At 37.4% G+C, this 17,163-nt stretch overlaps 1 protein-coding gene across 3 annotated transcripts in view; it reads right to left on the reverse strand.

The window, feature by feature from the left end:
- The window catches only part of DGKI (diacylglycerol kinase iota), a 5,490,864-nt gene that overhangs the window by 568,879 nt on the left and 4,904,822 nt on the right, over nucleotides 1–17,163 (reverse strand). For all 3 annotated transcript variants that reach the window (XM_044088223.1, XM_044088222.1, XM_044088221.1), the window contains one exon: nucleotides 10,382–10,407. In XM_044088223.1, the coding sequence (XP_043944158.1) occupies nucleotides 10,382–10,407 (26 nt within the window). The remainder of the gene's footprint in view (nucleotides 1–10,381; nucleotides 10,408–17,163) is intronic.

A 17,163-nucleotide genomic window follows, 5' to 3' on the forward strand; every position in this document is an offset into this window, starting at 1 on the left:
AACTCCAAGACCACGCTACGGTGGGGAAAAGGATATATTTCCTTATCCCAGGGATTGCGCTGCTGGCCATGAAAATATGTTTGATGTTTTGATTTTCACTCAATATGTGTTTTGCTATTTTTGCACATCTCTCTGTATGTGTCAATGTACCTGTATTCTCTCTTTAGAGCTTTCGGCTTTATAATATAGACCCCTTTTTTTCATATTGCAACATCAATCTTGATGATGGCAAAATTCTGCTCAGGACAAGGGCCACACCTGCCTCAGACACAAATGAGCTTTATCATATTTCTCTCTTCATGTAGTCCACAGAGGATATCTTAATCTCAAATCATTTACATCCATGTTTACTATGACTGTGTCATATCTATACTTGTTGTGCAAGTGCATGACTGCCTGCATGATATGGCAAATCGTGGCACCTGATCGGAAAATGACTGTGAGCTTCTCCTTGTTCAGCCTGGTGAGTGGTGCATTGGTGTGTCTCACAGTGGAGTTACCTATGAGCAGGATGCTGGATTGTTTGGATGTATGCTTTTGAACTGAGACTTGCTGACTCTTTGATGTATGCTTTAAGGTGGATGCTGCCTGTGCTTTGTGTTTTTGAGGTTGCTGAGGGTATTAATTTGTTAGGTTACACTCCTTTATGGTTTGATTTAGTTTTAAGTGCCTTAGCACATGTAGGTGTTTTAGTAGATGTAGTATTTCTAACTTCCAACCACATTCAGTGTAAAGATTGCTTGAAAAATCTATTGAAAAAGACATTAGATCATTGTTTAATAGGAAGTCTAATAGATATTATAATCTACCTAAAGGTGAATTTGATGCTTGGCATGATTTGGTCAATGATGATAATGTTCATATTATGAAACCAGATAAAGGGGGAGAGGTCGTAATTATGGATTCCCAATTACACAATTCCAAGATGTTGTCAATGTTATTTAGCAATGATTTTTATTCAATTATATATAAAATAAGTTAAATGTTGCAAAAGCTGGAATAGATTTACTTTTAAATGATTTGTTTAATGAAGCATTTGCTTTTTGATTTCATATTTATTAAATATCCAATTATTCCCCATATTTTCAGGAAATCAAAGACTCATAAGGATCCCTTGAACCGCCATATGACCAATTATTTTGTCAGGGGACAGTAAAACTGAACCTATGGCTATATTTATAGACATAAAACTAAAAGGTATTTTGGAAAATGTCTCTATATCCTGAATAACTAATAGCATTTCTTGGATATTGCGAGGACAAAGACTGTTACAACTAATACTATTCAGTGTAATCTGATATTCAGGAATTATTCGCAGTAATCCACCAATCAATAGGATTAGAATATTTATGTGATCTCTTGCTTGAGAGTATGTTTGTGACAGCAAATTATATTGATTTTTTTTTTTTTTTTATGGATTTGGTTTTGAAAAATAATGATTTTTCATTTGGGGGGGGGGGTTAAACAAAATTCAGGTGTTGCTATGGGATCTGCAGCAGCCCAAATATTTGCAAACCTCATTTTATGTTACTGGAAAAAAAATGTATTTTGCTGTGATAGTTTTAAGTTTATTGACACTTATTTAAGATTTTTGGATGACATTGTTATTCTTTTGAATGGGACCATTAATGAGTTGGAAATGTTTTTGATTACTTGAATAACACTTCTAATTTTAAAGTTTGTATATAAGCAAGCTGATCAATAGATGGATTATTTGGATGTTACGTTTTACAAGAGTTATGATAAGATGTCAGGACATTGTTAAATTGAATCTCTCATTTATAGAAAATCAACGTTTTATAAGGCATATGCACATTATGGCAGTAACCATCCAAGAGAATGAAGTGTAACATTATTAAAGGACAGTTTGTTAGATTGCCTAGACATGTTTTACATAATACTATCTATCTGGAACAAGCTAAAATTTTAAAATAAATGTTTTTGGATGGATATTATCCTTTGCAACTGATTAATGACATTACACTTGAAGTATAAGGTAAAAGATATGATGCCTTATCACCCATCATTCATCAACCTTTATTTACAAATAATCATAAAGATGTTGCTGATAAATCTATACATTTCTATCAGGTGATATGTTTACCTTTCTTAGTGGACAACATCCACATTATAAAATTGGAACATGATTGGCATTCATTTGAATATTTTGAAGGTGCAAAAGACAAAGTGGTCAGGGCACAAAAATGTTATTGTAGAAGACGGAATAATTTATTACAGATATTTAAAAGGAATAGAATAATGTTGCCTATAAATGGTTTCAATGTCATGTCATGATGTTGATGCTGTAGACAATGTAAATATATTCATAAGGGGAAGTTTGTAATATGTAATAATATTATTTATTCTAAAGGATATTTTAAACTATGGCCTCTCCTATAATAACATTCTGGGGCCGTGCCCACTTCAGAGGTGGTTTATGTAGCTTGTTGCTCATCATGTTCTTGATTTTATGGGGGTATAACTTTAAATAATTTAAGGAAAAGGATCTACCAGCATATTTATGCACTTAAGAGCAATGATCTGAATAATGATTTGGCAAGACATAAAACAACTTGTAAAAATTTCAGTAAATTCACATTTTTTGGTATATTTTTAATAAACATGGAGATTGGAACAATAGGTTGTTGACTAGGCAACTTTATTGGCAAATTTATTTGAAATTGACAAATCCCCTAAATTAAATGACTGTATTTCCATTTCAAGTGTATTAACTGCTAAAAGAAATAGGATGAAATGATGCAATGTATGTCATGTGATATAAGTGTTGTATTATTTGCATGAGTGTTTTTTGCTTTTGTAAGTATTCTGAAGAAGTATTGGTTATAGAAGATGAAAGTGTTTAATATTATATGAAATTGTTGATGACATTTCTGAGGGTCCTTGTTCATGTATAGATCTACAGATATGGTCTGATCTGTGTGTAAAGTATCTAGTGTGGTGGTGTGTGATACTGACAAATTGCTTGTTACTTGTAGTGTCTTTTTGTGAAAGTATTGCTCCCAAGAACTTTAAATAATTGCATCTCTCACACACTATGTCAGATTGCTAAAGTTATAGGAGGTTGTCAGTAATCATGAGACAATTGTACATTGTCTCAGGATACCAACTTCAACCAAGCTGGATACATAGATTTGTAAAAAGTACAAATTCATGGTTTCAGGTGCTTAATAATGTGAGCTGAAGGGAAAGCAGCATTCATAATATTTGGAGATGATTACTGAAGAGGATGTTATCTGGTAGTGAAGACAGTGCTTGACACTACACAGCTGCATGCAGCTAGCATCAATGGTCTTTAGATCAACTTAGCAAAAACAAAAAGAGTAGCATTAATCCCAAGCTGCTAAATGAGAAACAGTATTAACCCAGGTGTCACTTGATTCAGTATACTATACCCTGGATTGAACCCACAGCAGGTTGATGCAATGACAGCCAAGCTGCATAAAGGCTTGAAGAGATTCTCACCAAAACTGCAGCCAAACAACTCAGTGAAGTCCCATTCATATTATCCGATCAAAAGACTAGCAGGGTGTGATAGCAAAATGATGGCGAACTATTAACCCAGGTATCTAGGTCCTAACTACATTGTTTTATAGATGTGTGTTGCCTAGACAGGATGGTGAGAAAAGTGTCACAACTATTTTTGGAAATGATTGTTTCCAACAAAAAAAAAAATACACTTTGTAACATTTAGTTTAAGCCCATTTGCTATTCACGTGGAAGTACCTAAGCTGAGAAATTTCTGAAGAGTGCAGACAGATGAATGGGGATTTAACAAACACACCCAGTTTACAGTCATCTCAGATTTGGTTTACCAGAGGTCTTGGTTATTATTTATGCCAATAGGGAGGTAAATACCAAATAGAAGACAACTGAGCACAGGCTCCTGAGGAATTCCACAGATTACTTTAGCATCATTTGAAGAGGAACCTGACACATGAACTCTATGGGTTCTGTCTGTCAGCTAGTTTACCATCCATCTTAACAAGACCTATGGTTAAGGATGATAGTTTCCTTACAATTCCAGCCTGAGATATGTTACCAAATGTTTTATCCTGGAAAAGGTAAGCTATATAAACAGCATGGCCACTGACGACAGCTTTTGTGTCCTTCTCAAAGAAGAAATTAACAACATTTAGCAGGCACGTTCTTACTTATGTGAAACCAATTTAATGGTAGGTCAAGCTTAATGAGATATTTATATCACAATTAATGACATCAGTTAGGATACGATCCATAGCTTTGCCAATCAGATTTTTAAGAATGATTGGTATGCAGTTCCCATGGGAAGGACCAGCTTTGTGGAGTAGCATCATCAAAACATTGTATCACAATTTGGATACATTATTGTGGCTACACCTATGTTAAACCACTTAAGGAAAGCTTCAGCTGGAGCCTTTTGATGCTGTTTAACAAGCACTAATGTATATTATCAGCACCCATGGAATAAGTGCTTTTGGTTTTAGATAACATCTTCAGAAAATGTTCTTTAGTAATGATCGTGGGGTAAGAGTGCAAGGAAAAATGGGATGAGTGGTTGAAATAGGTATTTCATGGTTGAAGCTTTCAGAGAATTTGTTTGCATTTATATAGCATTTGGGTTGCAGTGGAAGTACCATTAAGGAGACATTCAAAACAATGTTGAGAATTATCCCTTAGTTTTGTAACATGTCTAAAGTTGGATTTGTAGTTATCCTTTGCTTCAGAAGATAATCTCCATTTATGGGTGGCTTTACTGATCATTATGGTTCTTTTCATTTTCTTGGTAATATATTTTACAGTATCCTCATTCTGAGGAGTTCTTGTTTTACAATGCAGGTTATGGATTTTTGTTTTTATCTTGCTGTAAAGTTTGTTTTTGTTGGTATCACAGGGATGGAAGGGGTTAAGTTTTACATTGTATTTGGCTGTAGTTGGGACTACTAGATCTTTGTATTTGTCTAAGTGGACATAAGACTCTTTACTGAAGATAGCTGTTGTGTCAGTGTCAATAACAGTGATATCACTGTGTACATTTAGAAATTCCGTCATACAATTGTATAATGTTCAACATTCCAAAGTAATTAAATATGGAGATATTGCTTACAAGGTACTCTGTAAATGTCATGAGTGTATGGTCTGTCTTAACCAGTGAAAGAGAGACTAAGAGGTGTAACAGGTAGAAACAATATTAGTGAGGACCAAATTCATAACGTTTTGGTTTCTAGTGGGTTCACTAATGGTTAGGTGCAAAGGAATTAATATGATCAAATCCAGAAATCTCTGGTCATACCCTAGGTTAGATGTATAGGTGCTCCACTGTATAGCTGGATAGTATAAAAAACAGTCACATAGCCAGAACTCGAGCAACCAGCACTCTCAAGCAACTGGCAAAAAAATTGAAGAAGTACAGTACAATTTTCATGTGTTGCACTATCCCCCCCCCCCCAGAAACATACCTTACGTTTTTAGAGATTTAGAGTTTTAAAAAGGAAGATAGGAATATATTCCCTCTTTCCCCAACCTGAGAACAAGTCAGACCAAACAAATAGTATAGGGTAAAGTACTAGTCAGGCCTATTTTTAATAGTAACTCTCAAGCAACCAGAAAGTACAGTTATCCGGGCTCTACCAACCTCCATGGGTGCTGGGTAACTGAAACTTTACTATAAAAGTTACCTAGATGTATGGAGTTATTTGTTATAGCAGCTTCTTCTAAAACTTCTGTAGACAGGAGACCTGGTAGCTTGTCTTTTCCATGGTAAATTTAAGTTCTAGGACCTTAGTTTGTGGAACTCTGAGTGTCAGTCTCACTAAGTTGTAGACCTTGTCATTAGGTCTTAAGACCACAATGTATTCAATGGCTCATGCAGTAGTCATTTCTCAAGAATATTTAGGGATGATAACTTTAAGAAAAGTAGAGGAAAGATGCTGGTATACCCACTACTTACTTTAATGACCTGGGAGTATCTTGATCTGATCTGGGAAAATCAGGGCTGTAAGTACTTAAAGGCAAATTGGCATGAAGTATTGCATATGTACTTGTCGGATTCATTATCATGTCTAATAGGTTCATAGGTTGGTACTAGGCTATCAGCCCTAGGGCCTATGCAAGCCTAGCCATAACAATTCCCTGGATATATCTTCCCACAATATTTACTTCTCCAGGCTCCTGTCTAGCAGGGCGACTGACATGATCCCCGGGGTGAATTTCCTATCTCCCATCCAATCATCAAGGTTCCTTTTGAAGAGGGTCAATGAGGCACTCTGCTTGATATGTATGGGCAGTCTATTCCAGAGTATGGGGAGTCTCTGGGTCAGGAACCTATCCATCCAGCATGTTTTGTTCATTGTGATGACAAGGTTTAGATCCCTGGAGCGTGTGACTCTGAGGGATTGAGATTTCTTTAAGTGGAGCATGTCCAACAGCTCAGGGTTTGACATGGCCTTGTATGTTAAGCAGAGATCACCTCTGAGTAGACGATATGCCACAGAGTATAGCTGAAGTTTTTTTAGACGGTCAGTGTATGGCATCTGCTTTAGGCCTGTGATTCTTTTAGTGAGGTATTTCTGTGGCCTTTCCAGCTGTTGCAGATGTCTTGTGAGGTACATACCAAACAGAGCATTATACTCTATAATGGGTCTAATGAGGGATGAGTACAGTGGGACTATGACCTCCTTTTTTCTGGATGAAAAGCCCTTAGTGATGAGATGTGCCACGTAGAAGGATTTCCTGAATGTTGTGGCAATGTGGTTATCGAACGTGAGACCACTGTCCACCTGTGTCCCTAAGTCTCTCATCACACTTTCAATGTTTAGTGTCCTGCCACCTATGTGGTAATTCATGGGTACATGTTTTTTTCCAAAGGGGATAACTATACATTTCTTGGCATTAAGCTTGAGCCCATGGCTATGGCACCAGGCATCTGTTTCTGTAAGGCCCTTTTGTAGAATATCCACATCATTTGGGGATTCAATAATGGCTCCCAGTTTGCAGTCATCTGCAAACTTTGTTAGCCAGAGTCCCTTAGTGTTGACCTGTACTTCAGAGAAGTAGATGACAAACAAGAGTGGTCCTAGGACTGAACCCTGAGGTACTCCACTTGCCACTTGTCTGGAGCTGGATTTGGAGTCGGCTACTTTTACCGTCTGGGTTCTGTCAGTAAGCCAGTTAGCAACCCATCGAGTGACATAGGGATTTATGCCCAGCTTAGTAAGTTTATCTATGATTCCAGAGAGGGGGATGGTGTCAACGGCCTTGGCGAAGTCCAGATAGGCTGTGTGGACTGCCTTACCCACGTCCACAGCTCTGGAGACTGATTTGAAGAAGTCAATCAGATCCAGGAGACAAGATCGGCCCTTCACAAACCCAAAGTGGGTGGGGTCCAGTGTTTGAAGGTTGCCAATGTCTTTGTTTATAAGTTTCATGATAATGCGTTCCATGCTCTTGCAAATCAGGCTTGTCAGACTGATGGGACGGTAGTTCCAGGGATCCAAGGTGGATCCTCCCTTGTGGAGCGGGATAACTGTAGCTGTGCACCACTCAGTAGGCACAAAGCCTGAGGTGAGGCCATGATTAAACATGACACTTAGGTGAGGTGCCAGTTCATTTTGTAGTTCATGTAGTACACAGCTTGGGATGTCATCTGGTCCCATGGATGCTGTATTCTTAGCTTTGGAGAGTGCGGTTTCTACCTGTATGGCCGTGGTTATCGGAATTTGGCAATCTTTTGGTATTTAGATGGGCCCTTTAGGGGGTGAGAGTGGGGTGAAGTTGGCACTAAATCGATCTGCCAGGATATTGGCAATATCCTTGGGATCATTATATTTAATGCCATTCTGTTGTAACTCAGAAAAGATCTGAGCATTGCCATTTAGATTCTTGACATAACTATCGAATGCCTTGTGGTTGTCTTTGGAATCTTTGGCGATTTTATTTTCGTAACTAGCTTTGAAGGATTTTATGAGGGATCTCAGCTTCTTACTGAGGCTGGTAAGGGAGTTTTTTGCATCCTGTGATTTTCCTCTTTTTTGCAACAGTTTCTTCCTTCTGTTGTATAGTTTGTTTTTAGCAGGGGAACACCAGATTAGCTTCTTTTTTTTTGAGAAGAGCATCTTGGTTCTATTTGATATGGCACGATTCATGCACGAGTGGATGTGCTCATACAGTGCCTTAGTTTAGGATTCTGCAGTCGAACTTCCAGATCCCGTCTGCATGGGTGTTGTGAAATTTGTCACTTCTGACTTCAGTAGCTTGAATTTGGCTTTGTAGAAGTTTTTTAAGGAGGTTTCCTTACTGGGGGGTGGAGGTGGGATGTGGATGTCAAGGGTGATTTGCTTATGGTCAGACCTGACCAATGAGGGGGTGATCACTGGTGTGGAGCATCTATCTCCCATGTTGGTAATGACCAGGTCTAGGGTATTGGAGCCCCTGGTGGGACAATGAATTAGTTGATCCAGGGCATTGGAATTTATGAATTTCAAGAACTGTTGGGAAAAGGAGTTGTTACCTGAGTAGTTTTCCCAATTAATGGCAGGGTAGTTGAAATCACCCAGTATTAGGGTCTTTGGTTGTATCTTAATATTTTCCAGTATGTTTAGAAAGGTGTAGTGAGAATCTTGGGGCATGGCTAGGGATCTTGAGCAAGCTACAATTTGGATTGCAGTCTTACCTAGTGTTAGTTGCACCTGGAGAAATTCAGATGCATTGTGTTGGGCAACTAGCCTGGAGGTGTGAATATCCTTGGTGAATATGGACACTCCTCCACCTTTAGTGTTTCGGTCCTGGTTTTGTGGCCAAAAAGTGTAGTAAGAATTGTAGCCTGGTATTGCAGGGGTGCTCTCTGGAGCCTTGAACCAGGTCTCAGTTACTGCACAGATATCGATGTTCTCCATTTTTAGGAGTGCCTCAAGAGAGTGCATTTTGAGGTTTAGACTTCTAGCATTGAGTAGCATTACTTTCAGATTTTGCCTGCTTCTGTCTGTTACGGTGGTGTTTTTTCCTTTGAACCTTGCCTAAAAAAGGCCCTATAGGGGTGGCAAGAGCTTTAGCCAGTAACCTGAATCCCAGGGGTGACAGGTGCAGACCATCTCTGGCAAAGCATCTAATACACTAGATGCTAGGTTTTGCATATTTTATTTGCATTAAATAACCAGAAAGATAACCATATAATAAAAGCATGCCAAAATGTAGCCATTACATGTATTGCAAAAATGTATAACTTTTGCATTAGTAATTCATCCTGCATAATGTGTTGTTTGTAAACTGCTGTTATAGTCTTCAGAAATGAATTTTGTCTTACAAAAAGTAAAATCTCTTAACCTTCCATAGTATATGAAAAGCCTTATTGTAATGTGAACTAGCATTCATCACAGTCTTTTGACAGTATAGTTTAGTGACAGTAATGAGGCTTTGTGAATAGGGGAGACCGCGGTGGTGCAGCAGTTAGTGTTGCCACCTCACAGCAAGAGGTTCTCCTGTTCGATTCTTAGCTGGGGTGCCTTCTTTGCGGCGTCTGCATGCCATTCCTGTGGTCGCTTGGGTTTCCGCCGGGTGATCTCTGTTTCCTACCACATCCCAAAGACATGCTGTAGGTGGATTGAATACTCCAAATTGGTCCTAGGCGTGAGTGAGTGTATGTGTGTGGCTTCTGTGGAAGGTTGGACACTGGGCTGGCAACTTGACACCGTAAAACTCCACTGCCAGTCATGAGCGGACAGGTGGTCTGCTGTGGCGAACCCTAACCAGGAAAAGCCGAAAGAAGAAGAAGAATGAGGCTTTGTGAATAAACTCTACCATGTACATTTAAGCAGAGCATTCTTGTTTCATTTGAAAACATCTGAACAGATCAAGGTAGTTAGTGTCATTTCTTTGAATGAGCAGCTACAATAAATACATTTGCCAAAATAACAAAAATGTAATAGGAAATGTATTTTTCTACCAAACTGCAATTTCAGTAGTAAGAAAGATTCTGTGTAAAAAAACATAAAAGACCATACATTTAATAGTACTGATGGAAGTGGTGTTTCTTTAAACACAGTCTGTAGTACCACATTTATACATTAAAGTACCAAGTGTTATAAGAAACTCGGAGCCAAACAGTTTCCTTGTAAGGATAAAGATTGCAATAAAATATTAGTAGAATTTCGTAATGTTTAAGATAAACAATTGACAACTGTTTTAATTTATTAGTGCTGAGCAAAACATAAAACAAAATATATCCTTGCAATTTCTTGTGTAGGTAAGACTGCTACATTGTGAAGTTAGTTGATAACTACAAGAAAGGCTATACTTATCGGGGAAGAAAGTATGAAGCAGTATCAGTAATCTAGCATGTTTACACTTTCACCAGAACAGAATCTCTGACAGCAAAATAGGCCTTTACCTTGTTCCTCGGAAGATGCAGGTGACCTAGAAAGAAATGAAAACACTCCATCAGTGAATTAATCTACTTGAAAACATTGCATTACCCTGTGAAACTAAACAGGCTATTTTCTCGGCTGAGACTATTTGTTCACTAAATCTTCAAGTTTGACTTATTCCTTTGGGAGAGCTGATGGCTTGTACTTTTGCTGATCAGAATACAAAACATTAGAACTGAAAATGCGTGGTTTGAGAACTATTTTGAATCCTGCATAAGAGAATATTACTTTAGCGTTATTCAATTATAATGATGTGAACATTCACCTGAAAATAAGTCATGTGAGTATAATTTTATTGTTTCTCTAAAAGTAATAAATAGGCTGCAATCATTAGGTATTCATTCTATAACACCTCTGTCACAGAGAAAAAGAAAGTAACATTATTTTTGCTTATCAGTCAGAGGAAAAGTTATGCTTAATACAGAGGTTTATGACAAGTTCTCTGATTGTAACCAACGTATTAAGTGTTCAAGGCATGGATTCCAAAAAATGGTTGGCATCCATGTCAAAAGTACATAATAATGGGCTATGATCAGAGACCCAATCATAATTCCCTGTAGTGCATGGAACTTTATCTCCTCTATGTGCTACTAGTTACAAAAAAAAAGAAAAATGGTAAACATTTTGCCTGCTTTCAAAGAAATAATGCACTTAGCAAGCACTGCCAGAAAGCCAGTAACACACTCTGTTACAGAAAGTGAAAGACACACTACTAGCATAAACAACATGCAGAAACAAATCAGCTTTTAATTCTGTTGCTGTTGTTTGCTGGTCACTGCTGGCAGACTTAAATCCCTAGGTATGTTTAAGATTGGGCTCTCATGCTATAGGAGCTGTTAACTGATTTGTTTTTTTCTGAATATCAGAGTGTAATCACCGCACTTCATGCACTACAAGATTTTAAATTAACACATTGGTATGTTTGGGTCTATTTTATAACATCAAAGTTTTTAAACATTGAATGTTATAATATCGAACCCCAAACACCGAAATCTGAAAACATCGAACAGTCAGAATACCGAATTTTTTCCCAGGGAAGAAAATTGCTATTCCGAGAAACATACACACAACACAAACACACACAAAAAAAATAGCAATCCACGCACATACACTTAAATTCCTACACCTAAACCTAAACTAAACTTTACATACACTACTAGCTATCACCTTACCTTAACCGAACCCTAACCCTAAGGTCCATCACTATCGCACACTCACCTCACCCGCGCCCTAACCCTAACTCACCTAACCTGCCCCCTAACTACACACAACCGCACACTTACCTGATCAGCGCCCTAACCCTAACTCACCTAACCTGCCCCCTAACCCTAACCTGCACACAATTGCACACTTAGCTGAACCCGATCCGTAACGTTCCAACATATTGAACGCTGAAAACAGTGAAGCCACAGCAACGGCCCACCAAATTCTTTCCCTGGGAAAGAATTCAGTGTCTTGCACCTTCGCTGTTTTCAGCATTCGACATTACGGGTTCGATATTATAACATTCGATGTTTAAAAACTTCGATGTTATAATATAGACCCGGTATGTTTCATTTTTAATTTCAGAAGTGATGAACATTATAACAAAATACTGTATAGTAGGGCATATATGTAGAGTTGTTTTTTTTTCCTAAATCACCTCCTCAATTTTACAGAACACAATGAAAGTTATTTTTCAGCAGACACAGCTATCTGTTGCTATATCATGATTTTATTACCACCTTCTTTTCACCTAGCAATATTGCACAATGGAATCAGCCCATTCCGCCCCAGCTACCTACAGTGTGCTTACTGCGATCAGTGAAGCCAAGCATTCTACAGACAAAACGGTTCTGCTACCACCTTTTTTCCACCCAGCAATGTATGTCCTCATATTAATGTATTATGTCTTACACTGGTTTAGCCCCTGGTCACTTGCTGCACTCCCTCTAGCTGCTCTAGCATTTAACGCTTTCTCCTTGCTGTCATAATCCTTTTCAAGCTCCAAACCTTCTGCCTCTTCCCCTCTTACTTTCTTTTCTCTATACTCCCCTCTGCTCAATTGAAGTGCCCCACTGCTATCTTTTTTGCTTCTTTCCACCCTCACCCTCCCATACCACTCTGTTTCTTTTCATTTTCTGTCCTTTTGAAAGCATTTTCTATCCTTCTTAAAGCATTACTCTAATGGAAATGTAAGGGGTTTTCTTTAGTTTAGAGTCCTACATTTTTATTTAATCAACTTTTGCCATAAGCTTAAAAATACAAATAAAGTATCTAAAACTGCATTGCTAACTTACTGATTGTTACTTGGTGGCTGCTTTATTTCACAGTTAGGTCCATTTGGTTTCAATATGATTCCATTCATCACAGTTTGCTGCCATCTCTCTTCCCCCTCCCCTCTCACATCATCCTCTGTGAATTTAAACGCCTGCAGCTAATGTTTCCCACCATCTTTTTCCTTCACTGCCTCTCTCTTCACAGCTATCCAGCGTAGTGCTCGAGCTGACCAGGGCATTAATGTAAATTAATAGTTAAGCACATTAGAAACCACAGACAAGGAAGGAAAAACTATGTGAGGAACATTTATATGTTTTCTTGTTCTGTTTTATCATGTATGCAAGCTCCTAAGTGCATTTTTAGTATTTTTTCTATGCTGGTTTGCTAGACTGCTTATTTCTTATGTGAAGGTAGTAAAGGTGTTTTATTTTCTACTGTGTTAGAAGGAGTTGTTTAGCCCTTTTAGACCTCTGCCTTGTTTGCTTGTGTTTATTGCAAAGTAAATCTGTGTGATGTTACTCCCAGCCACTCAGCTCTGGCCCACTCTGCTCCCGTACCCTATCCCCAATTTTCACCCACCCCAACTTTTGATAAACTTAAGCCCTTTAACCATACCTCCTTACTCAAACAGACATATAAAACTTTTTCACTTCCTCCCCCTTACTTCCTATCTCTAATTTCAACTCCAGCCATTCACCATGCCCCCCATCACTTACATACTCTACCTATTTTATTCCATATTGGTCATAGCACTTCTAATACAACTTCCCTATTCAAACTCAAGAGCAGTGCTGACTAAATATACATCAGAAACCTACCTCCACACACCACCTCGTCAGAAAGCTACTCAGATATACACCCTAACGTATACTATATAACACCATTATTTTGCTCTAAAATACTTATTCTCCCCACAATCTATTCTACTTTCTATCTTAGCTACAACATCTCCCTCTTACTGCACTTTATCAGTTCCAGACAACCCACTCTAACATGACCCCTTTCATCTCTTTTCTTGACACTATTTCAATGTGGCAACATCCACCGCAACCCAGATCCAGCTGCCTCCACTCCCACTACAGCAAACACCTCTACCAGCTGCTTTAAACCATTACACATATCCACAATAACCCTTCAAAGCATCTGTAACAGAACTACAGAACTGCACCCCTGCCTATCTCACAATAAAACAGATATCCTAGACATGACTGAAACCTGGCTAAAACCAACAATAAAATACTCAGAATTCTTCCCTCTACAATGTAATACAGAATTAGCAAAAAGGTAGTGGCATAGCAATACTATTCCTCGATACTCTTAACATACTCCCATTTACTGGTCTCCTTCCACATTTCCCTAATGCTGAGATCTTAGTCTCATTCCTGAAAATAAATAACTAAACAATTGTGTGTAATTGTCTTATATATTCACCCAGGCAATAACATACAAATTGAGGGTAGGAAAATTGGTCCTTTTTTCACCGCTATATGGGAAAAAACAATTTACTTTGTATTTTTGAATTTATGAAGGAAGCAGGTTAGACTGGCTGGATTGATATATTGAGTCTTGATGAATCAGCTCATTGACAAATCATTATAGATCAATTTATAAATATAGTTAAACATGCATGTGCATGTCTTTGTGCTGTGGAGCACAGCATACATTAACATATTATACACATATGAATTCTATAGCTCTGATGAAATTCAGACAAAGTAACTTCCTCTTCTCACTTACTAGAAATGATAGCACATATACTAATAATTAACTAGACAGAGGTTTAATGAACTATTATTGCTATTTATGGTTTCAGAACATCTGATGGAACACAGACTCACCTTGGCAAGCTGCCTGGACATGTATTAAAAGCATTTAATATGATTGCAATTGTACAATCAGTGGAAAACATATCAGAACACTCTTATTTAATTTTTCAATAATGTTTGATACAGTGAATAATGTTCAACTTGTATGTGAAAAAAAAAACTCTTAAAGACATAGCCCAGAAATGTTTATCAAGTCATATCACGGGGGGGGGGGGGGGGGATGCCCAGCGTCTGAAATACTGAGCCAACTGTACTGCAACCATCCACTTAAGAATTATTAGGCATCTCAAGTTATTAGTCAGATCTCTTGTATAGTTACAAAATAATTGTGGGAGGACAGTATGATTTTTTCATTTGTTTATTTAGGAAACACGATTCATATATTTTAATTATAGGCTTCAATTTTAATACAGTCACAGTAAACAACCAAAACATGAACAACCAAACAACACTTGATTTTAATAACACATTTAGGATTCCAAAAAAAAAAGGACTAGATAAGAAGACAGACCTGATCTCCTGCATTTAAGTTTGATGTTATTTTTAACAATTAAATTAATATCTTTATCATATATCAGAAACAAAGCACAGAAATAAATACCTAACCTTTATATCAAAAAAGCTAATTCCATCCAGAAAGAAAATTTTATTTGACCATGAGCTCATCTTATAATAAAACATGCCCCTCAACCTCTTAGTGCAAGAAATATGGACAAAGCCAAACAAAATGGGGAGACAAATGTCCAAAAATTCGGACATACTTTAAATATTATTCTTTTAAACTTAGAAAGATTTTAGAATAACAGGGTTTTTTAACATACATTTTCTGAAGGATTTAATATCTGAAACTCAATATATATCATTATTTAGTGCCTTCAGTCTTCAGATTATCCCAGTGATTTGCCAGAAAACCACGGATTTTATGAAGAACAGGCCAAAAATATAAACCAAAAATATGGACAGTGTACGAAAATCTGGACAGTTGAGAGTTATGATATTTAAATAATAATGTGCCTACTAAAATTCTTAACAAGCAATTGTGATCCTTCTAAGGTCAAAATTGTAAATGGGAGTTTGGGGAATATATGTCTTAAATATGAGAAATGTATAAAAAGCCTAAATCTTGCATGTGTTGGAGTATCTTCCTATTTTGAAGTAGACTGATATTGGAGTTAGTATATATGAGTAGCTGAGGTATGTGGAGGATGAAGTACAGTGTCCGTGTTGGGATACAAGGGACTCTTCCACTTTAATTGTGATACAGAAGGTTTGGAAATCTGCTATATCTATTTTTTAAATTGAAGTCTTGCATTTATTATATATATATATATATATATATATATATATATATATATATATATATATATGTATATATATATCATAATTATTTTCAAAATGACTGGATCATAAAAGTAAGAGGTCATATATGCATGGAGCAGAATAAGCAAAATTTTCAGATGCAAAGCACCTTTTTTATGAGCTGCAAAAGCTTTAAAAAGCCTTAATGATAAAGAAAGCAAAAAGAATGTAGATATGCTACAGGAACTCAGGAAAGTGATGTGTGCTTGTGTGATGGCATCTCTACCCAGGCCAGTAATTAAGGAGCTTCAATCCACACCACTCACACTTGTATGAGATAGTCAATAAAAACAGAAGTGGATTTACACCTATGTTTCAGATGCAGCTCTCTGCATCAAGAACAATTTCCCCCAAGAGCACACAGGAACATGCTCCAGACCTGGGACTGGATGATCTATTTCTCCAGATCCCAAACAAGGCGGGTCTACTTCAAAACATTAAAATCTCACAACACTGAACTTCAAAACACTGAGACCATATCATCAAAAACCCAAAACACTGAAAATCCAAAACAACAAAACCTCTAACACTGAAACATTGCATCATAAGATTGAAAACTACAATGCACATGTAAATAACATCCCCTCCACCTATAACAACACCAAACTAATAAACACACTTATTACTATGTTTCTGCATGGGAGCTAGCCCCCCTGCACCCACCATAAATTTAATATACCAACTCCAAGATCACATTACAGTGGAAAAAAAGTTAATTTCCTAACCTCACTGTATCGCGATCACCATACAGAATGTAAACATAATGTCTAAATGACTTACCTGTATGGTCTAAAAACAATTACAGATTGGCAAAATAAACACTGTTTCCCCTATTCAATTCTCTCAGCACTTCTCAGAGGACTAACTTAACTTCCATGAAAGAAACACATTCATATGTTAACAATCTGCATGTTGATCATGTTACAGTGGGGTTAGGAAATTAAATTTTTTCCACTGTAGTGCGATCTGAGAGTTGCTATATTTAATTTATGGGAGGATGTGAGGGGCAGAGCCCGCCACATGGGGGCTGCAGGAGCTTGCCCCCCTGCAGAAACGTAGTAAAAAGTGTGTTTCGTCTTTGGTGTTGTTGTAGCTGGGGGGGATGTTATTTACATGTGCTTTGTAGTTTTCAGTGTTATAATGCACACTTTCAATGTTCTGAGTTTTCATTGTTTTGGGTATTTGATGATATGGTCTCAATGTTTTGAATTTCAATGTTATGAGATTTCAATGTTTTGAAGTAGACCCAACAAGACTTACATTGTAACATCATGTCCCAGTTCCAAGTAGCTGATACACCC

Source organism: Protopterus annectens, chromosome 11.part0 (assembly GCF_019279795.1).
Source record: "Protopterus annectens isolate FY-2018-M chromosome 11.part0, PAN1.0, whole genome shotgun sequence".
NCBI lineage: Eukaryota > Metazoa > Chordata > Ceratodontiformes > Protopteridae > Protopterus > Protopterus annectens.